Source organism: Spermophilus citellus, assembly GCF_964194105.1.
Source record: "Spermophilus citellus genome assembly, chromosome: 3".
NCBI classification, from domain to species: domain Eukaryota; kingdom Metazoa; phylum Chordata; class Mammalia; order Rodentia; family Sciuridae; genus Spermophilus; species Spermophilus citellus.
In genome coordinates this window covers 78,832,978-78,860,600 of record NC_138184.1, presented here as the reverse complement: position 1 = coordinate 78,860,600, position 27,623 = coordinate 78,832,978, and the positions used below count along the sequence as shown (strand labels likewise).

The following is a 27,623-nucleotide window of genomic DNA, read 5'->3' as shown; positions in this document are numbered from 1 at the left end:
ATCCATGTTTTAATATGATATTAAGGTCACATTAATTTTAGTTAAAATTAAAGTGAATTAAAAATTGTGCTTAAGTAGGAATGGTGGTGCACACCTGTAATCCCAGGGATTTGGGAAGCTGAGGCAGGAGGATCTCAAGTTTAAGGCCAGTTTTTGCAATTAGCAAGGCCCTAATAAGCAAGTTGGTGAGACCCTGTCTGAAAAAATAAAAAGGGCTGGAGATGTGAAAAAACAGTGCCCCTGGGTTCAATCCCCAGTAACACACCCCACCAAAAAATGTCTAATATGTATACATGTAAATATATATTCTGAAAACATCTAGTAAACTGGTTAATACCAGTTGTCTATAAAGAATCCAACAGTGTTGGGCTGGGATTGTGGCTCAGTGGTAGAGCACTTGCCTAGCATATGTGAGGCCCTGGGTTCAATCCTCAGCATATAAATAAATAAAAATACAAGTATTGTGCTCATCTAAAACTAAAAAAAAAAAAAAAAAAAAAAAAATGCAACAGTGGAGGCCTGGGAATGTAAGCTCAGTGGTGGAACATGTTCCCAGCATGCATGAGGTATGGGTTCAATCCCCACAACAAAACAAAACAAGCAATCAAAAAAAAAAAAATGCCACTGTAGAAACTTTTCACTTCATTTATTTTGGCGGGAGTAGGGGGGTGGGGGGCAGGTAACCCAGAGGCCCTCTACTACTAAACCACACTCACCCCTTTTTACTTTATTTTTAGACAAGGTTTTGCTAAGTTGCCCAGGCTGGTCTAGAACTTACAATCCTCCTGAGTCATTGGGATAATAAGTATGTGCCACCAATACTGGTTGAAACTTTTCACTTTAGATGACATACATTTCTATAGACTTTAAGATTATTGCAACTAGTGCAACTATATTCCATCTTCATACACTGAAAATAAAATAAACCGAAAAAGGAAATCAAATGTTATAAAATGTTCTCTCAGGGCTGGGGATGTGGCTCAAAGCGGTAGCGTGCTCCCCTGGCATGCGTGTGGCCCGTGTTCGATCCTCAGCACCACATACAAACAAAGATGTTGTGTCCGCCGAAAACTAAAAAATAAATATTAAAAAAAACACTCTCTCTCTCTCTTTAAAAACAAATAAAAAATAAATAAAATGTTCGCTCACTTCTAATACAATATATTTGCTGCTTGTTACAAAAAAGTGTAGAAAAAAAATATCCTTCCAAATATTTTGGAGATATGTCTTTCTTTTTCTTTCTTTCCTTTTTTTTTTTTTTTTAATTGTGAAGAAGTCGGACACAGTGGCACCACCTGTAATCCCAGCAACTCAGGAGGCTAAGGCAGGAGGATCATAAGTTCGAAGCCAGCTTATGTTCTCAAATGAGAACATAAAAAGGACTGGGGATGTAGCACACTGGTAAAGCACCCCTGGGTTCAATCTCTGGTACCAAAAATAAATTAGTTAATTTGTGAAGATAACTCTTGATGATATTGATTTCTCTAATTTTATTCTTTTCTGTATCAAATTTTATCTAGCATGTACTACCTTTGAATTTGAAATAAAAATAAATGATTTCTAAATAAAACATCAGACTGTGTGTTATATCCTGGATTATGTATTGCCTCCAACAGCTCTCTGCTGGGCTTCAGAAAGCAAGCAGAAAAGATACGTAGCCAAATATGATTTTGTGTGTGTGTGTGTGTGTGTGTGTGTGTGTGTGTGTGTATGTGTGTGTGTTTTCACTGGAGATTGAACTCAGGGCCTCACATGCTGGGCAAGTGCTCTACCACTGAATGCTACATCCAGCCCATTTTTAAATTTTATTTTAAGACAGAGTCTCACTAAATTTCCCAGTCTAACCTAACCTATTCAGTTTCCTGAGTAACTGGGATTACAGATGTGCACTGCCATGCTCACCCCAAATATGATCCAAAGTCTAAGTGTGCAATCATCTAGGAGCTTACCTATCCTAAAGGCATCCCATAGTCCATATGCCTTCTCATTTTTAGGGGTGTACATAGGTGTGATAATACCATTCTCATTCCTATCACTCCTGTTTAATTATTGCCTGTATAGATTTTTTTTTTTTTTTAAAGAAAAGTGTTGAACTGGGGTTGTGGCTCAGAGGTAGAGCACTTGCCTACATGCATGAGGCACTGGGTTCAATCCCCAGCACCACATAAAAATAAAAAATGAAGATATTGTGTCCACCTAAAACTAAAAAATAAATATTAAAAAAAGAAAATGTTGTTGGAGTCAATTGGGCAGTCTCCTAGGGAGAGAGGAGCCAACTAAATGACCTATAAGACTCTAGGTGGAAGACTACTTACAAATAGTAAGAATAGTAACGACTGAGTGCATTGTATTGTGCAAAATCTTCTGAAGGGGGTTAGTTACCTAGCACAGAAGATGCAGGATGTGGCAAATTCTTGGATTATAAAGAGAAGAGCTACATTTGTTAAGAGGCATTTATGGTCATTCTTGAAATTCCAGAGGTGAATTTTGTTCCTCTGAATCCAGATACCGATTTTTTTCAGGTGGAGAACACAAATGAGTACAAAATTATGACTTCATGCACAAAGGGTTCATGGGCTCTATTCTCTGCTAAAGCCACAGATTCTAGTAAGGAATGCCATTTTGAGCATTTGTTCATCAAGTTATTCAACATCTTTGAATACAAACTATAATTTAGGCCCTGTTTGAGACCCAGGACATCTAGTAATTAAACTCTGTCCTCAAGTTCTATATACAAGGTGCTATTCAAAGTCATGCAGAATACACTTGTGATAGGGGGTAAATTGCTTGAGACCATGGTAGAGGGCCATCTGACAATGTCTTAGAGATCCTAAGGTTAGGTTCTAGGAGGAGATGTGTAGGCTAAATCCTTTTTTTTTTTAAATTCAGAATTGAACCCAGAGTGCTTTACAGCTGAGCCACATCCCCAGTCCTTTGTGTTTTTTATTTTGAGACTGGGTCTTACTAAGTTGCTTTGTGCCTCACTAAATTACTGAGGCTGGCCTCGAACTCACAATCCTCCTGCCTCAGCCTTCCAAGTTGCTGGAATTACAAGTGTGTGCCACCATGCCCAGCATAGGCTGAGTCCTAAAGGACTAGCAGGAGTTAACCAGAGGAGAAAAGGGAAGGGCATTTCAGACAAAAGAATAGAATGAGTGATCACCCAGATAGAAGAAAATATCACAGGCCAGGTGAAATCCCTCTACCCTACCCCTGGAGATATAGCTCAGTGGTAGAGTGCCTGCCTTGCATGCATGAAGTCCTGGTTTCAAGCTCCAGTACAAAAATACTTAAGGCATTTGGACTCTGCTGAGAGCAGTGTATAGGCACTATAGGATTTTAAGGAGTTATAATGGGTGGAGACTCTCTCAATGGGAAGTGACAGCTAAGAGGGTTGGATAAATAAAGTGAGGAGGACACTGGGAGCTAATTTGACTGGGGAGCAGCTGCAGGATAGCAGAGGAAGGGAATGGAGCAAGGAGGAATGTGACTGCAGCTGCCGTTATGGGGGAACCTATGAAAAGGGGAGGAATGGTTTAGGGGACTGCAATAGGAAGCACACTATGTATTTATAGCGTAAATTTCCCTCCTGTGACTTCAGAGATACTGTTGTTTAAAATTATCTACATTATCTATAAATGATTTGGGAGTTGGATTCTTAGTTTTCTCAGGGATATGCCAGTGTGCTCAGATTAACTGAGGGGTGAATACAGAGTAAGTCAGGGATATCCCCAAATGGCCCATTGACTAGCAGGTTACTCAGGAAAGTAACAGGGTGGAGTTGCAAGATATCCGAGTGGTTACTGGGAGACAGTGGCTATCTTCCAAGTATGAGATGCCCATGGCCTGATGTCAGATGATAGAGTCAGGCGTGGTGGCATACACTTGTAGTATAGTCTCCCAGCCACTTGAGAGACTGAGGCAGGAGGATCATAAGTTTGAGGACAGGCTGGGAAACTTTGTCACACTCTGTCTCAAAATAAAAAATAACAAGAATCAAAAGGGACTGAGATGTGGCTTAGGAGTAGAGTACCCCTGGTGGGTTCTATCCCCAGTACAGTGATGGAGGTAAAGAGATACTAAGGAGATGAGAGCTCTCAGAGAAAATCCCAACTTGGAGATGGATTGGACATGGGGACTGAGAAAGGAGGAAATGTCCAAGTTGATTCTCAGGTTTCTGGCTTGGCGAACTGGTTGGGTAATGGTAACATTCTAAGATGGAGAATAAAGAAAGCAGAAGAATTGATCTGCAGGAGAGGAGCTGATCTTCAGGGGCGGATAATGATAAGTTCAGATGCGTGTGGGGAACATAAGGAAGGGTAAGGAGGTTCAGTGGCCTTAAGCTCTATGTGCCCTCTCCACTGAAAACATAACTCCACATGTATGAGTATGTCGGGATAAACCCAACTACTATGTGTAACCATAAAGCTCTAATTTTAAAAAAACATAACTTCAGGTATACAACCTAATGATGATACCAGGCATCCCTTGATAGGGAAAATCCTTGACTTAAAATATATGGGACCAATGAGCTGGGGTTGTGGCTCAGGGGTAGAGCACTTGCCTAGCATGTGTGAGGCACTGGGTTCAATTCTCAGTGCCGTATATAAATAAATGAATAAAATAAATGTGTATATATATATATCCTATATATTTATATGTATATAGCGCCAAGCCAGGCATGGTGGTGCATGCCTGTAATCCCAGTGCCTCAGGAAGCTGAGGCTGATTGCTACTTCAAAGCCAGCCTCAGCAAAAGTGAGGCACTAAGCAACTCAGTGAGACCTTGTCTCTAAATAAAATATGAAAAAGGGCTGGGGATGTAATTCAGTGGTCTAGTGCCCCTGAGTTCAATCCCGGTAACACCCCCAAAAAATATATGTGGAAGCTTAATAAATATTCATCATTCCTACTAAAATAATAGGAAAGGTACCAATGGGCTTTTCTCAGATTTAACCTTGGCCTACTGTTAAGAGTCAGTAACTGGGCTGGGGTTATGGCTCGGTGGTAGAGTACTTGTTTAGCATGTGTGAGGCACTAGGTTAGATCCTCAGGACCAAATAAAAATAAATAAATAAAGGTATTGTGTCCATCTACAATTAAAAAAAATAAATTAATTTTTAAAAAGGTCAGTAACTGTCAGGCATGTTGGCGAGATTGAGGGAGGATGGTTGCAAGTTCAAGGTCAACCTCAGCGATTTAGTGAGGCCCTAAGCAACTTAGTGAGACCCTGTCTCAAAAAATAAAAAGGACTGGGGATGTAGCTCAATGGTAAAATGCCCTTGGGTTCAATCCCCAGCACCAAAACAAACAAAAAGAGTCAATAACTGCCAGAGTGGTAGCCCACATCTGTAATCCTGAGGCAGGGAAGATAAAAGTTTTAGGCCAGCCTCAGAAATTTAGTGAGGCCCTAAGCAATTTAGTGAGACCCTGTCTTAAAATTAAAAAAAAAAATTAAAAATAAAATACAAAGGGCTAAGGATTTAGTTCAGTGGTAAAGGGCCCTAGTACCTAATCCCTACTCCCCACCAAAAAAAAAGTAAAAGACATTTCCTTCCTACAGCCAACCATTTACTGTACCTGAGAGTATGGCAGTGCCCATTTAAAAACAAAAACAACAGTTTACACCTGCTTTAAAACATCCTTCAAACCTGCCCATCTGGTTTTCTCCCTTTCCTTGTAACATGAGTCTCCTCTGGCATCTCAGCAAAATGTTTCCTTCTGTGTTAGGCTGTCATGAGCTTCTTCCAGACCTTGGCCCGTGGCAACCGTAGGCAGAAGGGGAAGTGATAAGGTGTGGGAAAATGAGTCATCTCAGAGAAGCTGGTCCAGGCTGGCAGGGAAAGCAGGACTAGGTTACTGTGGAATGTGTTCCTGATCACAGCAGCCTGGAGACTGTTCTCTGTCATGTGCCACTATATTTATTATGAGATGGGGTAAAATAAAACGTTTCTGGGCTGGGTGTGGTGGTGCACACCTGTAATCCCAGTGGTTTGGGAGACTGAGGCTGGAGGCTGGTGAATTCAAAGCCAGCTTCAGCAATTTAGGGAGGCCCTAATTAATTTAGGAAGACCCTGTCTCTAAATAATTTAAAAAGGGCTGGGGGCCAGGTTGTAGCTCAATGATAGAGCACTTGCCTAGCATGTGTGAGACACTGGGTTCGATCCCCGGCACCACATAAAAATAAAAACAAAGGTATTGTGTCCATCTACAACTAAAAAATATTTAAATATTTTTTATTATTTTTAAATATTAAAATATATATATATATGCCTCAGGATGTGGCTTAGTGGTTAAGAGCCAATTCAATTCCTGGTACCAAAAAAAAAAAAAAAAAAAAAAAAAAACTTGGGATGGGGGTGGCTCAGTCATAGAGCCCTTGCCTCTGTGTGTGAAGCCCTCAATTTAATTCTCAGCACTGCAAAAGAAGATAATAAATAAAATATTTCTGGAGAGCTACATAATAACTGAGCTGTGCAGGGGAGGAAAGGGAGAAGCAGAATTGGAGATTGGGAGAGTTTGGAATGGGGGACAGGGAGCTTTAGGGAAGCATGTGCCAAGCGTGGGAGGATGAGAAGACAGAGATGGGAAAGATAATTCAAGAAGATTTGCAGTGTGTTGTGAATATAATTCCCCTTTGGTGGTTTCTTCAGAGACTGCAGAAATCTTCAACATTGTTTTTCAATTATTTTTAGATAATGAAGGAAATGAATTTTTTTTAATGTGGCCAAACAGGTGGGAAAACAAGGGCCTGGTTTTATATGAGGTTATTTAAAGCAGTGAGCATACTGAATTTGTAGCAGCTTGGTTGCTCTATTTTTGCAAACTTGTTATATTCTGAGATGTTTTCAACTAGCTTCCTCCCTCCTTTCCCCCACTTTATTTATTTGTGCATTTATTTTCAAAAAACTTTTCCTATCTGGGCTTTTTTTTTTTTGTTGGATTCATGGGTTCCAAGGATCAGGAATTGCTATCTCCCTGTTCTCCTAACCTTTAACTCCTTTACCCTGACCCTGAAAACTTATACAAATTATATGGAAAATAATGTACCAGAACAGATAGTCTTTTCATTCTAGGGAGAATATCCATGTAGGGCTGGCCAATAGAGCCCTCTACAATGATGTGAAATATTCTGAGTTCTCCATTGTATCCATTATAGCCACTGGGCATTTAAAATGTGGCTACTGCAAACCAGGCATGGTGGTGCACACCTATAATCCCAGCTACTGGGGAGGCTGAGGCAGGAGGATCACAGATTTGTGTCCAGCCTCAGCAACTTAGTGAGACCCTTAATAAGATGCTGTCTCAAAAAATAAAGAGGACTGGGGATGTAGCTCAGTGGTGAAGCACCCTGTGTTCAATCCCCAGTACCCGCCCCCCAAAAAGGTGGCTACTGCAACTAAAATACTGAATTTTTAAAATTGTACTTTATTGTACTTACTTAATTTGAATTTTACTAGCCAATATGCCAGTGACTACCATTAGGACAGTTTAGGAGTTCACTCACAATTGATGTATCTTTGGAGATTGAATGTACTGGAGATTGAACCCAGGGCCTTACATGTGCTAAGCACACACTCTACCACTTGAGCTTCTTTGGAATTCATTACCAAAGGTCTATAAACCATGCCTCCACTACCCTTAAGAAAAGGAGCAACTACTGTGGCACATAGTGAAACAGGAATTTGGGGGTTAAAAAAAAAGGAGCCAGATATGGTGGCGCACGCCTCTCACGCCAGCAGCTTGGGAGGCTGAGGCAGGAAGATCACAAGTTCAAAGCCAGCCTCAACAATGGTGGTGAGACCCTGTCTCTAAATAAAATTCAAAATAGGGCTGCGATGTGGTTCAGTGGTTGAGTGCCCCCTGAGTTCAATCCCTGGTACCCCCCCCCCAAAAAAAAGAAAAGATACTGAGTTCCTAAGAAAACAAACAGGAACCATTTCATTTGATAAGCAGGAAACACCCATGAACATTGAAATGCAGAAAAGGCCCCAAAACAGTTGAAACCCTTGAGTGACCTAATCCATACCCTGGGACCTTAGCCTTGACCCCACCATGTCCTTGCCTGAAAAAAAGAAAAGAAAAAAAAAATAAGAAAGAAACAGAAGGGCAATTTGCAAATGCAAGGAAAACTGGTAGACACTGTGTGACTCTGCCCCGACCCCACCAGGAGTCCAGTCCCTAGCAACTGTCCCTCTATAAATTATAACACCCCTCAACTACTGTAGTCTGTTGTCTCTCCCTCTGGAGATGGCCAGACTTCTCCCTTGAATAGGTAACTACTTTCCTAAATAAACTGTCTGTACTTTTGTGTGTGTGTGTGTGTGTGTGTGTGTGTGTGTGTGTGTGTGTTGCTGGAGGTTAAACCCAGGGCCTTGTGTACGTGAGGCAAGCCCTCTACAAACTGAGCTATAACCCCAGCTCCACTGTCTATACTTTTGACTGGCATGTGCCTTCATTCTTTTCTGTCATACACACCAAGAACCCCACTGGGTCCTGCAGTGAATTCCCCTTTCTCTCAGTCTTTTTTTTTTTTTTTTTTTTTTTTTTTAAAGAGAGAGTGAGAGGGCTGGGGATGTGGCTCAAGCGGTAGCGCGCTCGCCTGGCATGCGTGCGGCCCGGGTTCGATCCTCAGCACCACATACCAACAAAGATGTTGTGTCCGCCGAGAACTAAAAAATAAATATTAAAAAAAAATTCTCTCTCTCTCCCCTCTCTCTCTCTCTCTCTCTCTCTCTCTCTCTCTCTCTCTCTCTCTCTCTCTCTCCTCTCTCACTCTCTCTTTAAAATAAAAAAAAAAAAAAAGAAGAGTTACTTTAGTTCCAGAAAGAGGGAGCTGTGGTACAAAATGACAAATGGGTTCCTCAAGGTCACTTTTATCTTTTTCTTTTTAAATTTTTTTTTTCTAAGCCCCATATTCCTCCCCCTCAACCCAAAACTTTCCCCTAAACGTACTCCATTCTGTCACATCACTTGGAGTCTTACTGTATGACACAGCAAACCGGAAACACAAGCAAAAAAGTAGAAGATAAACAATGCTAAACTTTTTTTCCTAGGGATTACCCAGGACCTCACACGCTATACAAATGCTCTGCCACAGGATCTATCCACAGCCCTTGTTAAAATTTTACTTTGAGACAGCGGCTCACCAAGTTGCCCAGCTGGCTTCAAATTTGCTATCCTCTTGCCTCAGCCTAAAGAGTAGCTGGGATTACAGGTATGCACCACAACACCTGGCTAAGTAAGTTTTTTGATGCAACAAAATGCTGCATTTGTTTAATAGAATCCTCATTTTTCTGGACCCAAATCAATTTTGTACTAGGCAGATTATTAATGAACTATATCAATATAATTTGGTAATGGAAGTTCTAAGTCAAACACATTCTTTAAATGTAAAAAACAAATGTGAAGGGCTGGGGTTGTGGCTCAGGTGTAGAGCACTTGCCTTGCACACGTGAGGCACTGAGTTCCATCCTCAGCACCACACAAAAAGAAATAAATAAAATAAAGGTATTGGGTCCACCTATAACTAAAAAAATGAATATTAAAAAAAAAAGACCAAAATCATAGCCAGGCACCATGACATTTGCCCAGCTGCTGGGAAGGCCCAAGCAGGAGGATCTCAAATTCAAGGCCAGTCTCAGTAACTTAGTGAGACCCTGCCTTAACATTAAATAAGTAAATAAATAGATAAAGGGCTGGGAATAATATAAAGGGCTCAGTGGTAAAGTATTCTTGGGGAGAATAACAGACCAAAACCACGTGTGCAGATATGAAAAGATCTTCAAGATATCCATGGAACACCTCTTGTGCGTCCTGTGCTAGATACTAGGGACCCAGCAGAGGAGGTGACAGAGTGTCTATTCCCTGGAGAGGGCCCCATCTCTTTCCACACCCTTACCTCGGCCTTCAAGATTTGCCTCCAACAGTTTCTCCTCACTTGGTGCCACTCCCCTGCCAGGTTCTGTAGGATCTGCTGGAAGCCTGTGCCTCCCTTCCTCTGAGCCTTGGCATGGCCTAGTTCCTCTCCCTAGAACCTGTTTCTCTCTTGCCTCTGCCTCTCCAATCTGCCTGGCCAGGCTGTCCCAGACCTTCACTTATTGCTGTCAGTGATGCCTAGACCTTTGACCCAATCTAGTACTTTCCCCTCAATTTGTGCCTCTGAAAGGCCTGTGTACCCCAATGCTCCTTTATTATCTTCAGAGTATTTTTGCCTTTTGATTTTTCTAAACACAGTCTAGAATCATTTTATTCAGTCTGTATGACATCCTGTTGGCATTTTAATTAGAATAGTGTTAAATCTATAAATTTAGACAAGGAATTATTTTTTTTTTAAAGAGAGAGGAAAGGGAGAGAGAGAGAGAGAGAGAGAGAGAGAGAGAGAGAAAGAGAGAGAGAGAATTTATTTATTTATTTATTTTAGTTCTCGGCAGACACAACATCTTTGTTTGTATGTGGTGCTGAGGATCGAACCCGGGCCGCACGCATGCCAGGCGAGCGCGCTACCGCTTGAGCCACATCCCCAGCCCAAGGAATTATTTTTTATTTTTTGCATCATTTGACCATGTTATCCAAGAACTTGGTATCCTATCCCATTTAAAATTAAAATAATTTGATTTAGCAATTTTTTTTTTTGTACCAGGCATTGAACAAAACAGGAGTGTTTCACCACTGAGCCACATCCCCAGCCCTTTTTATTTTTTATTTTGAGATAAGTTCTCCCTAAGTTGCTTAGGGCCTTGGTAAGTTGCTGAGGCTGGTTTTGAACTTGCAATCCTCCTGCCTCAGACTCCTGAATTGCTGGGATCAGAGACTTAGCACCATCACACCTGGGCTTGATTTAAAAATCAAATATCTTTAAAAAATATTTTTAGTTGTCCAAATAAATAAATAAATAAATAAATATTTTTTAGTGATCAATAGACCTTTATTTAATTTATTTGTATGAGTTGCTGAGAATTGAACCCAATGCCTCACACATGCTAGGTAAGCACTCTACCACTGAGCCACATCCCCAGCCCTAACAATTACATAGGTTGGTTATTTCAAAGTTATTTTCCTGGAAAGATGGGGGACAGAGAGACAGAGCAACAGAAAAATAACTGGTTAATATCAGGTTACTTTTCATAATTTTTTTTCCTAGTTATTACTATGTGTGAGTGTGTGTGTGTGTGTGTGTGTGTGTGTGTGTGTGAGGCTGGGGATTTAACCCACAGCTTTGTGCAAGCTAGGCAAGTGCTCTATCACTGAGCTACACCCATTCTGATTTTTAATCTGTTCTGCTTGGGCCTAGTGCAAGAGTGTGGTCCAAAACAATTTTTAAAAATATTTTTTAAATTGTTGATGGACCTTTATTTTATTCACTTATTCATATGCAGTGCTGAGAATCAAACCCAGTGCCTCACACTTGCCGGGCAAGTTCTCTACCACTGGGCCACAACCCCAGCCCCCAAAACATTTTTTATGTAAAAATTGAGGAAATCAAGGAAAACTTCTAGATTTCTTTCCTGAGTAGAAATGGAGTAGAAAAATGGATTGCTATTTACAATGAGAAAAACTGCAGGATTAGCAGGTTTGGGATTAAAGCAGGTCTGTTTTGGGTGTGTTAGGTTTGAGATGCTTATTAGACATCTCAGAGATATTCAAATAGGACTTAGAAACAAGGGATGGTCATTCAGGGAAGAAGGACTTAGAAACAAGGGATGGTCATTCAGGGAAGAAGTTTGGGATGGAAATTCAAATGTGGGAATCATGAACATAGAGATGGTATTTAAAGTTATGGAGACTACCAAGGGAGAGTTTAAACAGAGAGGTGGCCCAGTAAAGGAAGACCTGGGACACTCCTTACTTTTGGGCTCAGGGAGAAGAAGTAGAAGAACTAGGAGACTTCGAAGGAACAGCTAGTAAGTAAAGAGAACTGAGAGTGGAGGGGTGGGGGTCCCAGAAGCCAGGCAAGTTCCCTCAGTAAGCTTTAGAGAGGAAGAAAAAAAAAATGACAAGTACGTCGATGAAGGGCACTGAAGATGGCCAGTGTATTTAGCAGCATGGTGGTCACTGGTGACATAAATGAACTGTTTTGGGGCAGTGGATAAAAGGGAGAATAGGAGGAGCCAGGTATGGTGGCACACTCCGGTAATCCCAGTGATTCTGAAAGCTGAGGCAGGAAGATCTGAAATTTGTGGCCATCTTCAGCAATTTAGTAAAACCCCTGTCTCAAAATAAAAAGGGCTGGGAAAATAGTTCAGTGCCCTTGGGTTCAATTCCTAGTATAAAACAAACAAACAACAACAACAACAAACAAACAAAAATAAGAAAAACCTAATACTATGGATATATATGTACACATACACACACACACACACATATAAGATATAGTATATATATGCATACATATGCATAGAAAAATATTGATGTATTTAGTGCAAAATATTGTTATCTCTGTATAGTTAATATTTATAATCTTTGTGTTCTGTATATTTTAGTATTACATTTATTATTTTTGCATTCTTTAATAAAAATTGGTTATCAGGGGGATGGAGATTTAGCTCAGTGGTATAGTACTTGTCTACCTTGCACAAGGCCCTGGGTTTAATTCCCAACACCCCCTAAAAAAAAAACCTGATTGGTTAAGGCTTCTGTAAATATTCCACATTGTGGATTGGCCATCAAGTCTAAGAACAGCCTTAGTTGGTTGCACTAATTACATCATTGTACTTTATTTCCTGGCAGTAAAGGGCCCATAAATCCAAGGGGACGCTGATTTATACGGACTGAAATGGAAAATAGAGAGGCGCTGTCCACACAACCTGGCACCCCTGCTAATGAAGTCATGCAGCACCTTTGAAGCTTCTGCAGGGAAGCAAGTTCTGGAAGAAAACAGACTTTTATGTTCAGCCTTAAGCTCTTTCTTTGTGATCCCCAAATGACAAGTTTAGGAGTACCAGGAATTCTGCTTTTAAATGAGAACAACTTTGGGCACCTCCTCCTCACCCCAAGAGAACCAGGCCTTGCAAAGGCTGCTGACAGTGGGGGGGTGAGACTGAAGCAGGGACCTCCTTCCTCCCTGGAGTCTCGCCAGGCCCTGCTGACCCACACTCCTCAGGGGATCTCTGATCACGTGGGCCCCACCTGAAACCACAGGGCCCCTGGTGGCTCAGGATGAAGTCCTTGTGTGTTAACCAGGCTCACAAGCCCCAGAAGGTCTCACTGATGTCCACCCTCGGGCCTCATCTCTCCCACACTCGCCCCACAACTTCTCTGTAGGCTGCCAACCTCCCTCCAGCTTCAGGCCCTTGAACGCACTGCTCCTCCCTGCTCTCCTGGCTCCTCCAGTGTGACTTCCTAGAAAAGCCTCCCAGACGCCCAGGCTAGAGCAGAGCCCCCAGCAATGGCCTCTCTCTCCTTTGTTGCCTCTGGCACAACTGTAATCACCTCCTGTGTGCTTTCTTGTTCAAGGGCTGCCTCTACCTGAGGACAGGAGCATGTGTGACTAGTTCCCCTCCATGTCCTTAGTACCTACATGGGGACTTTATTATATCAAGAAGGTGCTCAATAAATGTTGGGGGGAAAGAAGTGACTAAGAGGCAGGGCACAAACTCTGAAGCCCATCCTCTAAATGGCCCAAGCACCTCAGCAGAAAAAAGTCAGTCAGTACTGGGACTCCTCTTGGGAAGATGCCTAAGAAAGTGCATCCAAGGCAAGCACTCTACCCACTGAGCTATATCCCCAGCCCAGGGAAGTGCATCTGTACCTGGCACCTCACTCAGGGCCTGGCCCACAGCAAATGCTCAGAGAATCCTGTGAGCTGAATAAGCATTTCCTCTTCCATCTGCACGTACTCCTCCCTCAGTGGTGATCTCATCCAGTCCCATAGCTTTAAATGCCATCTATAAGCTGATGACTCCCCAAATTATAGCTCTAGTCTGGACCTCTTCCCAGAACTCATAGAGCCTATTTGACACCTCCACTTGGAATGTCTAAGGGACATCTCAAACTAAACATGGCCAAAACAGAACTTTTTGTTTCTCCTGCCAGCCTTCCCGTCTCAATTTATTCTTCTAATTTTTCAGCCACAACATCCTTGAGTGCTTCAAGGATGTTCAGAATACAGCCCAAATCTGACCATCTCTTATCCCCACCTCTGTGACTACCATCCTGGCCCAAGTCACCATTACCTCTCACCTGGGCATTGCTATAGCCTACAAGTGGCCTCTGTTGCTACTGACTTCCCCAGACTCTCTCCTCCACCTACTAGCCAGGTCACCACATCTTGGTTCAAATGGCACTTTCTTAAGCCTTCCTAAAAATTCTATTTAAAACAAAACTCCTCACCCTGACACCTTGGTTCTCTTATTATACTTTATTTTTATTCTGCACTTAGGGGTCTGATTTTTTTTTTAATCCTTATTTTCCTGCTAGAATATGTGTTCCAAGAAGAAGGAGTTTGGCCTTTGTGTGTGTGTCTGTGTGACGCAATACTGGAGAACCCAGGACTTTGCACATGCTATGGAAGCACTCTATGGTTGAACTACACTCCAAGCCTGACTGTTTTGTTCTCTTGTGTTTCTGTAGCACCTAGAACAGTGCCTGACACTAAATTCTCACTCAGATATCTCTTAGTCATCTTGAATGAAGGTCTGAAGGAACTCTTCAGTTCTGGAGAGTCAGAGTTTGTTCTGGTGAATCAGAATGGAGACGCCATTCTCAGATACCAACTACCTGACCTAGAATAATTGAGAGTTAACTGGAGATCACTTTGCATGTAATTGAAGACTGACACTGAAGTCATCTACTGAGTCAAAGGAGTCTCCATAGCTCCTAGAGCAGAACGCATATCCTGCCTGAATTCTATACTAGAGCTAGCCTGTTCTGTAATTACCATATGCCCCATCCCTTCATCTTTAAATAGGCCTGCCTACCTTGTGGCTTTTACCTTGGGGTTGTGAGTATGAAATCTGTAACATCAGACTCAGTCCAGATTGTTTGGGGTGGTGCTTATCAACTGGGGGTGAGTGATTTCTCTCTCCAGAGGACATCTGGCACCATCTGCAGACATTTTTGGTTGTTGATACTGGGAGTGCAGTGGGTTTGGTATCTAATGAGTAGAGACCAGGGATGCTGTCAAACATTCTCTAATGCACAGTATAGCTTCCCCAACAACAATAAAAAATCATTCTGGTTAAAAAAAAATATTTTTGGTACTGGGGATTGAACTCAATGGCCCTTTACCACTGAGCTACATCCCCACCTCCTTTATTTTTATTTTTAAGAGAGAGTGAGAGAGAGGGAGAGAGAGAAAGAGAGTTTTTTAATATTTATTTTTTAGTTTTCAGCGGACACAACATCTTTGTATATGGTGCTGAGGATCGAACCCGGGCCACACACATGCCAGGCAAGCGCGCTACCGCTTGAGCCACATCCCCAGCCCCCCACCCCTTTTTATTTTTTATTTTGAGACAGGGTCTCACTAAGTTGCTGAGGCTGGCCCCAAATTTGCAATCCTCCTGGCTCAGTTTACTGAGTTGCTGAGATTAAAGGCATGCACCAACATGCCTGACTGGTCCAAAATGTTAACAGTGCTAAAGTTAAGAAATCCTGATTAATACTAATGATAATTAGTAGTAGGCTTCATTGATCTTTGACATATGCCTCTAATACTATACTACATAGTAAACATGGACCATCTAATCTCCACATCATCCCTGAGAAACAAGGAGTATCAAAATCCGTTTACAGATGAGGAAACCGAGGTTCAGAGAAGTGAACTCACTTGCCTAAGGCCATACTACTTACATGGGTCAGAGGTGGGATTGATTGAAACCATCTGGCCTCTTTTCACCTCTGCTCTGGGTTGCTCTGTTAGACCTCTCTGGATACACTTGACTTATCTGCTTCATCCATGGACAGCAGACTATCTGTCACTCAGGTCATGCTTGGTTATTGGCCAGAGGGGAATTCTTCCCTGAGATTCCTCAGCCTGTTTGGCCCCACTCTCTGCACTGCAACACAGTCCTTGGCTCCAAAGCTCAGTTTCCCTGCCAGCCCCAGACTAGTGCCAGCCCTTCTCCACGGGGAGGAAGCTTCCAGATTCAGACCTAGATCTTACTGTCTCTCCTATAGGGCCCCTCCTTTCTGGAAAGGGTGCCTAAATCAAGTTTGGAGCTACAAGGTCACCTCACACTTCCTTTTAGATTAGAGAGGATTTGAGCTGCTTGATTGGTCACAAGGCTCAAGATCTCAGGAGGCTTGAAAAGTGAATGCTGGACAGGGTTGGGAACACAGCTCTGCTAAGGCAGTGGTGGGGTGGAGGTGGGGCAGACCACTGCTGTTTCTAGACTGTTTGTGAGTGGGTAGAGCTGTAGGCCCTGCAAGGAATCCCTTAGCCTGTTTGTGAATGACAACTCTGAACGGCTATCTGGGAGCCCTGGGAAAGTCTGATGGCCAAAATGGAAAAGGATTTCTGTTCAGGAAGTAAAGGACTAATCCAGGGTCAAGTTTGTGATATTTGTTGCAGAGGAAGGAATGCTGAATTAGTTAGAAATATCATTCTTGGGGGCTGGGGATGTAGCTCAGTAGTAGAATGCTTGCCTAGCATACATGAGGCCTTGGGCTGAAAAAATAAAGAAAACAAGGAAGGAAGGAGAAAGGAAAAGAAAAAGAAATAGCCATTCTTGGGTTGAGGATGTAGCTCAGGGGAAGAGTGCCTGCCTAGCATGTTGTGAGGCCCTTACAGAAGGAAAAAGGAAGGAAGGAAAGAAGAAAAACAATATCCGTTCTTTCTTCTATCCATCCACTCAACTGTCCAACACATATTTAGGGAGCTCCCACAGGGACCAGGGATGCTCTGAGTCTGCAGGGACACTACTCTCTTCTGAAATGTCAGCCCTGATTATCTAGGAAGCTGTTGTAGCTCCCAGGTCCATCGGTAATACTACAATGTGGGACTCTGGAGTCATACACACCAAAATTCAAATCCCATCCCTGACACTTTCTAGTAGTATAAGCTTAGGTGAGGGATTTCACCTCTCTGAGCTTTATTTTCCTTATCTGCATCATGGAGAGACCAACAGTTCCTACCTCATAGAGCTTTTTTAACTTTTATTTTAAATTTTGAGACAGGCTCTTGTTATGCTGAAAGCCTTGCTAAATTGCTCAGGATGGCCTCAAACTTGTGATCTCCTGCCTCAGCCTCCTGAGTCACTAGGATTACAGGCGTGTGCCCCTACATGCAGTTTGAATACATCTGTCCATGCGTTATTTAATATAAATCTTGCTACCACTCTACAAAGAAGATGTAAAAAATCAGGAACCTGCATCTTAGAGAGGTTAATGAACTTGAAGATCACAGTTTAGGTTTTCCCAGATCTGATTCCAAAGGCTGTGTTCTTGGTAATGTTTCCTCCCTCTTAATTATCATTTCTTGTGTTGAGAATGAAAAATGCAGGCAGTGGCACATGCCTGTAATCTTAGCAGCTGGGGATGCTGAGGCAGGAGGATGGCAAGTTCAAAACCAGCCTCAGCAACTTGGGGAGTTAAAAATAAAGTTAAAAATAAAAAGGGCTGGGGATGTAGCTCAGTGGTAAAATAAATACCTCTGGATTTAATCCTAGGAAGGAAGGAAGGAGCAAGTTTTCAGGCAAATTTAGCAGTTAGGAATTAAATAGAGTGAGTTGTCTAAATAAGAGATGGGCCAATTTAGTGTGACCTGGTGAAGCAATCTGGCACTCATCCCAGGATTCTGGATTATTATAGATTAGGTGTTTTCCAAACTCCTCAGGCTCTGAATTCCTTCATAAATCTGATAGGAGCTATGGCTCCTCTGCTTGTGAAACATGTCTTTGAACCCTGAACACATTTTTGTGCACAATTCCAAGGGTCTTCTGAAACCTTTGAAATCCATCCATGGACACCATTTAAGAATCTTCCTTAGCTGGGTGTGGTGGTGCACACCAGTAATCCCAACGGCTCAGGAGGCTGAGGCAGAAGGATTGCAAAGTTTTGAGCAAGTCTTAGCAATTTAGTGAATCCTTGAACAACTTAGGGAGACCTGTCTCAAAAAAAAAAAAAAAAAAAAGGCTGGCTGGGGATATACCTCAGTTGGTAGAGTGCTTGCCGCAATCACATGCACAAGGCCCTGGGTTCAATCTCCAGCACCACACACAAAAATAAATAAATAAATAAATAAATAAATAAATAAATAAATAAATAAATAAAAAATAAAAAGGGCTGAGTATGTGGCTAAGTGGTTAAGCAACTCTGAATTCAATCCCCTAAACAAAAAATAAAATAAAATAAAAATTAATTTATTGGATCAGAAATGTATATCAGTGGTAAGAGTACTTACTTAGCTTGTCAGAGAATCTGGTTTTGATCTAAAGAAAATTTTTAAAATTTAAAAAATTAATAAAAATACACTCTTGGGGCTGGGGATGTGGCTCAAGCGGTAGTGCGCTCGCCTGACATGCGTGCGGCCCGGGTTCGATCCTCAGCACCACATACAAACAAAGATGTTGTGACCGCCGAGAACTAAAAAATAAATAAATAAATATTAAAAAAAAAATACACTCTTATTCAGTCAATGAAATTGAAACAAAATATAAAGAGGGCCTTCCCTCTGCAGATAGCCTGCATTCTTCCTTGAATGTGTAGTCCTTGCTTTACTTCAAAGGGATCTCTCTCTTAAGACTACTCTCTCCTCCCTTTTGTGTGTGTTTTGCTAAGAATTGAAGCCAGGGGTCATTTATGCTAGATCAGTGATTTTTTTTTTTTTAAAGCTAAACATTCTTTTTTTTTTTTTTTAATTTTTTTTAAGAGAGTGTGGGGGGGGGGAGAATTTTTTTAATATTTCTTTTTTAGTTATTGGCAGACACAACATCTTTGTACGTGGTGCTGAGGATCGAACCCTGGTTGCACGCATGCGAGGTGAGCGCGCTACCGCTTGAGCCACATCCCCAGCCCTAGATCAGTGATTTACCACTAACTTATATCCAGAGCTTCTCATTCTCCCTTGAATATGTATGCGCTTTCCTAAATAAATCTCTGTCTATGCCTTTGGGGGTAAGTAAAACACAAAATATAACAGGAGTTTAAAGAAAAATATTAAATGTTATAGAAAAGACTATTAGTAAACCATAATTTTATTACATATAATCTTTTTTATTTAAAAAATTTTTTTTAGTTGTAGTTGGACACAGTACCTTTGTTTATTTATTTATTTTTACCTTGTGCTGAGGATCGAACCCAGTGCCTTGCAAGTGCTAGTCTAGCACTCCACTGAGCCACAACCCCAACCCCTACATATAAATTTTTATAATAAAATATTAAGTAAATAATAATAGAGGGTAGTGTATGGATATTAAAAAAATCATGGTGATGATTTAGGAAATCTCTCTGGCATTTTTTATCTTTGTTTCTTTGGTAGTGCTCTAGATTTAGCCCAGGGCTGCTTAACCCAGTACTCCTTTATATTTTATTTAAGAGACAGGGTCTCACTAAGTAGCCCAGGCTAGGCTTAAATTTGTGATCCTCTTGCCTCAGCCTCCTGAGTTGCTGGAATGACAGGCAAGTTCCAATCACACTGGGCCTCTCCAGTATTTCTACTTGGTAGAATCACAGAGGCTTTGCTTTAGCAACAGAAGCACTTCCAGATAACTTTGGAAATGACCTATTCTTGGTTATTCTGAATCTGATGGGGTGGTTCTTTTTCCTTTTTTTGGCACAGGGATTGAACTCAGGGGCACTTGACCACTAAGCCACATCCCTAGCCCTATTTTGTATTTTGTTTAGAGACAGGGTTTCATTGAGTTGCTTAGCACCTTGCTTTTTCTGAGGCTAACTTGAACTCAAGATCCTCCTGCCTCAGCCTCCTGAGCTGCTGGGACGACAGGCATACATCAGCGCACCCACTGGGGTGGCTATTATCAACCAAAAATAGACCACTTTTTCTCCTTGTTTTCCTATGGAATTCTCTTACTATCCACAATGAATGGAATACCCCCCTCTTTTTGGTACTGGGGATTGAACTCAGGGGCGTTAAACCACTGAACCACATTCCTAAGCCCTTTTTTGTATTTTATTTAGAGACAGGGTCTTGCTGGGTTGCTTAAAGCCTCCATAAGTTTCTTAGGCTAGCTTTGAACTCATAATCCTCTTGCCTTAGCCTCCCAAGCCACTGGTATTATAGGCATGCACCAACGCATCTGGCTTTTGAATGGAACCTTCTTGATGCTAATCAAAACTGCAAGCCGGCCTCTGTAATCCCAGCAGCTTGGGAGAGGGAGGCAGAAGGACCACAAAGCCAGCCTCAGCAATGAAGAGGTGCCAAGCAAGTCAGTGAGACCCTGTCTCTAAATCAAATACAAAATAGGGCTGGGGATGGGGCTTAGTCATCAAGTGCTCCTGAATTCAATCCCCAGTACCCAAAACAACAACCACCACCACCACCAAAAAAAATCCCTGTACTAGATACTGCCTTCATGCAACTCTAAGTGCAGGCATTTTGCTGCTGTATCCATTCATTCAGGATTCATTCAGCAAACATCATGTGCCAAGTTAGGTAGTCCATGCTCATGCTCCATGTATCCCCAGGAAGCATACAGTCAGTCCTGATGCCCAAGAATAAACTAACCTGTCTGATACAAAGGAAAAAGCACTAGATTTAAGGTCAAACTGAATAAGAGGTTGCTCACTGGAAGTCCACAAGCCATATTTAGACTGCACAGTGTTTTAACAAATGAAGTTGTAACCTGCTTTTTTTTTTTTTTGTACCAGGAATTGAACCCAACAGCATTTAACCACTGAGTCTCATCCCCAGCCCTTTATATATATATTTTTTTTTTAAAGAGAGAGTGAGAGAGGAGAGAGTTAGGAGAGAGAGAGAGAGAATTTTTAATATTTATTTTTTAGTTCTCGGCGGACACAACATCTTTGTTGGTATGTGGTGCTGAGGATCGAACCCGGGCCGCACGCATGCCAGGCGAGCGCGCTACCGCTTGAGCCACATCCCCAGCCCCTTTTATATTTTCTATGTTGAAACAGTTTCTTAGGGCCTTGCTAAATTGCTGAGTCTGGCTTTGATCTTTCGATCCTCCTGCCTTAGCCTTCTGAACTGCTGGGATTACAGATGTGTGCCACTATGCCTGGCTCATAGCCTATATTTTTAAATGGGTATTTCCCCTAACTGTCTATACCATACCTGATAGAAAACAAGGACTTCAGGTCACTTCCCCCAAGTTGCCCCTCTCAGCAGGAAGCAGCTTAGAGATGATGTTCTCGCCCATTTTTCCTTAGAAATGGAAGGTAGAAATTGACAGTGGGGAAAATGTAACAGCAGTCCACTTTATGCTTTGAATATAACACCTGCTGCTCTGCCACTGTGACTTATTTTTAAAATGGACATGTTTCTTTCTCCTCTTCTCTCCTTCTCCCTCCCTAACTTCACCCCATCTTCAATCTCAGGGAAAACATAATTGCCTTTCTTCCCCATCCTAGGCAGAGATATTGTCTTTGAACATACACCCACAACAGGAACAAGTAATTTAGACTTTGGGGATGGCACCAGAGATCTAAGAAATGACTATCTCCCAAATTAACAAGGGAATTACAACTTCATACAGAGAACACCCTTTGAATCACCTCTTTTTAAATCACCCACCCTATCCCAAGTGGGTGTAGTGGTGCAACACCTATAATCACAGTGGCTCGGGAGGCTGAGGCAGGAGGATTGGGAGTTTGAAGCCAGCCTCAGCAATTTAGTGAGGCCCTAAGCAACTCAGCAAGACCCTGTCTCTAAATAAAATATTAAAAGGGTGGGGATATGGCTCTGTGGTTAAGCCTCCCTGTGTTCAATCCTAATACCAAAAACAAACAAACAAAAACCCTCTCCTCTATGATGGGCAGAATCATAGCCTCTGGGCCTTGAGGTCCCAGTGTTTCTCCTTTGCTAGCAAGGTTCTTTTTTCTTTTTCTCATAAATAAGGAAACAAATAGGCAAATAAATATGGGTATTTACTTGGGCCCAGTGGCAAAGGCCTGTAAACCTAGTGACTCAGGATGCTGAGGTAGGAGGACTGCAAGTTCAAGGCCAGCCTCAGCAACTTAGTGAGGCCCTAAGCAACTTATTGTGATTGTGATCCTATCTCAAAATCTGAAAATAAAAAATAAAAAGGGCTGGGGATGTGGCTTAGTGGTTAATTTCCCCTAGGTTCAATCTCAAGTACCAAAATAAAATAAAGCAAAATAAAGTAAAATGGAGTATTTCCCGTGAAAATAATTGAGATTACTAATCTCTCTTTAAAATCAAAGGGCCAGCATTCCAAAATGGCAAAATATATCTGGCACCATTAAAAAGGGTTTTTCAACTTACCACACTCCCTACCACTCCCTATTATGCCACCTGCCTTCCTTATTAATGCTAAATCCCTATATTTCTAAACTCCCTTAAAACACCCAAACCTAAGATACCAAAAGGATTAATTTTTTAAAAGATTGTTGTGATTTTCTTATACCCTTATTTTATTTATTTTTATATGGTGCTGAGGATCATATCCAGCACATCGCACATGCTAGGTGAGCACTCTACCACTGAGCCCCAGCCCCAGCCCCTAAAAGGATTAATTTATTGTTGACTAGAAGCTCTTTATGGAGGGGATTGTGACTGATTCTAAACACAAATTTCAAGCATTCAAATGCAGCACAGTACTTTTCTCTGATAATCAGGAGATATTTGCTGCCTGCCTTACTCAGAGTGGGTAGATAAATAATGAACCAATCTACAGAAGTGATTGATAAAGGTATGAAAAAGGTAGAAATGCTTTTGGTTCCTAGAAAAAATTCCCTCCAAATTAGCTGGACAATCCCCCCCCCCCAAATGGGGACTAACATAGGCCAAGGAGGCCCTGGTTTCTGATGGCACCTTCTTTCAGAATAAGAGCTGGTTGAGAATGAGCAGTATAAACACAGATGTCAGGGAAGGGCAGGAGTCACAACTGAGAAATACCTAGCATCATTTATTAAATGAAATCCTGTTATGTTTTAGAAAACCTTACCATCATTCCATTTCAAACTCCTTCAAAGTTATAAATAAGAAAAAGGCAAACTGCCTACTCTGCTAAATGTATGAATATAATACCCAAGTTTAGAGAATGGATTTTAGAGTAATCCAAACACGAACTTTCATTTATTAACAGCATGTCCTTGGAAATCAATTTTCTAATATGTAAGATGGTGACATAAGATCTGACTTCTTAAATTCAGTCTATTTATTGAGTATCTGTTATGTGCCAGAAACTGAATTTTTTTCTTTCTTTCCTTTTTTTCCAGAGCTAGGGATTAGAACCCAGAACCTTGCAAATACTAGGCAAGAGCTCTACCACTGAGCTACATCCCTGGTCTTAGACACTGAATTAATGCTGAAGATGGAGTAGTAACCAAAACAGTCAGGAGCAGATAGACAATATCTAGGCAAACCAATACATAAGGTAATTCCCCTGAAAGAATAAATGAAGCAAATATGGTGGAGGAATTAAAAGTGTTGTAGAGCTGGGTACAGTGGTACATACCTGTAATCCCAGCAATTTGGGAAGCTGAGGCAGAAGAATCACAAGTTCAAGGCCAGCCTCAGCAACTTAGTGAGACCCTGTCTCAAAATAAAAATAAATGGGATGTGACTCAGAAGCAAAGCTTCCCTGGGGTTCAATCCTCAATCCCCACCCCCTCCACAAAAAAAGTGTTTTAGAGGAGTCAGGAGCATAGTTCAGTGGTAAAATGGTTGCCTGACACGCATGAGGCCACAGATTAGATGCCCAGCACCAAACACACACACACACACACACACACACACACACACACACACACAGAGGTGTTGTAGAGCATAACTGAAAGCTGGTGGTGGGTAAGTGGAGAGAGGGGAGTTCAGGGAAGGTGACATTTGAGCTGAAGTCCACATGAGGAAATAGCTTTGCCAAGAGGGAGGTAAGAGGAAAGGGGTCTCAGGCAGAGCTGCTGTGAGGAGTAACAGTGAGTGCAAAGGGTTGCAAACTTCAGCAATTTAGTAAGGCCCTAAGTAATTTAGCAAGACTCAAAATAAAAAGGACTGGGGATGTGTCTCAGTGGTTAAGTGCCCCTAGGTTCAATCCCTGGTACCACAAAAAAAAAAAAAAAAAAACCACAAACAAAACAACCCTTGGCCTTACCACAAGACTACATCCTTAGCCTTTTTAAAATCTTGTGTGTGTGTGTGTGTGTGTGTGTGTGAGAGAGAGCTCACTGGGGATTGAACCCAGGGCCTTATGCATTGCAAGGCAAGCACTCTACCAACTGAACTCTATCCCCAGACCTTATGACAGGTTCTTGATAAATTGCTTAGGTCCTCACTATATTGCTGAGGCTAGCCTCAAACTTGCAATCCTCTTTCCTCAGCCTCCTGAGTCACTGGCATCATTATCCTGTGCCACTGTGTCTGATTGGGACTGTTTTTTAAACTGACAATAACTTGTAGTTACTTCCTACATGCGGTGCTGAGAATTTAAAAGCATTAGTTCATTAATAATCCCAACAAGCCTATGAAGTGGTTTCCTTTTACATTTAGTTTCTTATTACAGATTTAAACAGAGGTTCAGATAGTGCTGAAGTTTATTTTTTATTGGTGCATTAAAATTATACATAATGCAGTGCTGGGATTTAGGTCTAGATTTGACCACTTTCTTGAAGTCCTTGCTATTTATTTATTATTTGGTACTGGAGATTGAGCCCAGGGGTGCTTTACCACTGAGCCAAATCCCCAGCCTTTTTTGTATTTTTAATTTTGAGACAGTGTCTCACAAAATTGCTTAGGGCTTTCCTAAATTGCTGATGCTGGCCTTGAACTTGAGATCCTCCTGCCTCAGTCTCCTGAGTTGCTGGGATTACAGGTGTAGGCCACTGAGCCAGGCACCCTTGCAATTTATTTATTTAAGCAGTACTGAAAATTGAATCTAAGGCCTCATGCTGAATAAGCAAATGCTCCGCCATGGAGTTACATTCCCAGTTCTTTTTATTTTGGAGACAGGGTCTTCTTACTCTGCTGAAGCTAGCCTCAACCTCATGATCCTCTGGCCTTGGCCTTTAGCTTCCCTAGTAGCTGAGATTACAGGCATGTGCAGACTGGCCTCAAACTTTTTAAATTATTATTTCTGTACTGGGGATTGAACCCAGGGGCGATTTATCACTGAGGTACATTCCCATCCCTTTTTATTTATTTTATTTTTTTGAGACAGGATCTCACTAAGTTGCTGAGGGTCTCCTTAGGATGCTAAAGTGGACTTTGAACTTGGGATCCTCCTGCCTCAACCTCCCGAGTTGCTGAGATTAGAGACATTGGCCCCCACACCTGGCTCCATTTTATTTTTTACTTTGAGGTCTCCCTAAATTGCTAAGCCTGGCCTCCAATTGTCTTCCTGGCTTAGCCTCCCTACTTGGATTAGGGGTGTGCGCCACCACCCTGGTTTGGCCTCAAACAGATTTTTGGTCTTTCTGCTTTAGTCTTCTAAATTGTTGGGATTTAGAGACCAGTGCCACTATGCTGGGCTTTATTTTTGCTGCGCTGGGTTTCCAATCCAGGGCTCTATCACTGAGCTATATTCTCAGCCAAGAATTTTCTTAGTGCTCAGTCTCCCTAAGCCAAGAAACACCTCGGAGGACCCCATTCTTGTCCATTAGGATCCGACCAAGAAACTCTCCTACACAAGAAAGTCTCCATTAATGGAGCCAAGTAGCCCCGCTCTGGAAACACCCCAAGGCTCAACACTCCAAATCCACCTGGAAGTTTCACCCCCCCCCCTTTTATTGCGGTACGGAATAGGGTGGTGGTGGGGGGTCGAACCCTGGCTTCGTAAATGCCAGGCAAGTGTACTACCACCGAGTAACATCCCCAGTCCTCCTAAATCCATCTTGAGCCCCTTAAATCTGCATTGCCTGGCAGAGAGACCCCACTCCCGAGGAAATTCCTTAATTCAGAAACTCATTTCCTTCCTGAAACCCCTCCTTCAGTCCTGAGACTGTCCCCAACCCTCCTCCGCACAACAAATATTTCAGAGCAGGATCGACGACACAGGGAGCCGAGTGCAAAATGGACATGTGGGGCCCCTTGTTTAAATACTAAATTTCAAGAATGAGACAGCAGAGTATTAAACCACGCACGAGAACCTCTTCTGTGCGACTGCACCGTGGGCTTCCCAAGAAGCCGGCCCTGCTTCACAGATATCCATTCAGTGAAGGGAAGGCCTCCTCAAAATCCGTAAATTTTTCTGATCTGGGGTGGGGGTGGGAGGTACATGAGGAGGTGGCCACCCAATTTCCTGAGGCTGTCAATTTTGACAACACGCCCTCCGTGAATTTTGAATCACCTCGCTTGGCTTAGGGCAAAAGCTCCCCTTGCAGCTCTCCAGACAGCTAGCGGTCCTCTCCACCTAGCCCAGGCTCCACCTTCCGGGTATGTGGGCCTCACCTCGTGCGCCAGCTCATTGCCAGGGCAACCGACGCCGTGAGCGGTGCATTGTGGTCTGCAACAAAATGCAGGCGAAAGATCCTGAGGGAACCATTGAGTCCTTGGGCCAATGGGAGAATTATGGAGGCTGCGTTAAGCCAATAGGGACGTGCGGTGGGGGCGGGGCCGGCGGGAGCAGGGCGGGGCCTGAGCACTAGGCGGCGGCGGCTGGCGTGGGGCTGCTTAGATGCGCCACGGCTTCGGTAGCGATAGCAACTCTGTCTGGGCTTGAGCTGCGCCAGCACCTCCCTCAGGAGACCGTTGCAGTCGCCCAGCCGCTGCCCCCACGGTGAGACTCAGGCGTCCCGGCCACCTGGCTTCACCCCCACCTGCTGGACTTCCCTCGCTGTGCGGTCCGCGCGATCCGCGTTTCCTGAAAAGTGGGGTGGGGGCGGCGTCCCGGGATGGCGCGGGCCGGGGGTGGGGAACCGGCGCTTCAGAGGCGCTCCCGGGACCCTATTCCCTGACTCCTTTCGCCGTCCTCGTCCACCAGGTAACCATGTGCGACCGAAAGGCGGTGATAAAAAATGCGGACATGTCGGAAGAGATGCAACAGGATTCGGTGGAGTGCGCTACTCAGGCGTTGGAGAAATATAATATAGAAAAGGATATTGCGGCCCACATCAAGAAGGTGAGGACCTGGCGCGCGTCATAACTTAGTTCCTTCTCCCGATCCTGCGTCCTCAAGGCATCTAGCAGAGATTCTTAGGGCTCGGGGCGTAGAGATTTCTGGAAAGAACGCAAATGGATTTTGCGCTTCTCTTGGGAAGACCAGACCCTCAGAGCCCTAAGTTTTTTTTTTTAATTACCCATCTCCTTGGGGGAAAGCGCCACCTAGCAACGGTTTCCAAGATCAGGGAGCAGCGAGCGGTTCCCCCTTCTGTAGGATTCCTGCATCGGGGATCCATCTGGGTGTTCCGGAGGGGGAGCTGCGTGGGTGCTTGCAGCCCGGCCAGAGGGAGATCTTGCCAGTCTTCCAAGGGGAATTAGTCGGCAGTTAAGGCAAGTGGGTGGTGATAGTGGTTGGCGCCTGGGGTAGGTAGGGGTTTGGTACGTGGTAATCAGAAACCTGGCAGGACTGCCGACTTCTCGAGCTACCTTT

At 42.9% G+C, this 27,623-nt stretch overlaps 1 protein-coding gene across 2 annotated transcripts in view; it reads left to right on the top strand.

Moving 5' to 3' along the window:
• The window catches only part of DYNLL1 (dynein light chain LC8-type 1), a 36,782-nt gene that overhangs the window by 2,464 nt on the left and 6,695 nt on the right, over positions 1-27,623 (top strand). The window contains exons 1-2 of one of the 2 annotated variants that reach the window (XM_081287549.1): positions 26,655-26,810; positions 27,015-27,152. In XM_081287549.1, coding sequence (XP_081143675.1) covers positions 27,021-27,152 — 132 coding nt within the window. In that variant the 5' untranslated portion in view covers positions 26,655-26,810; positions 27,015-27,020. Of the gene's footprint in view, positions 1-26,654; positions 26,811-27,014; positions 27,153-27,623 lie in introns of those variants that run through there. The other variant, XM_081287550.1, reaches the window with a different exon arrangement.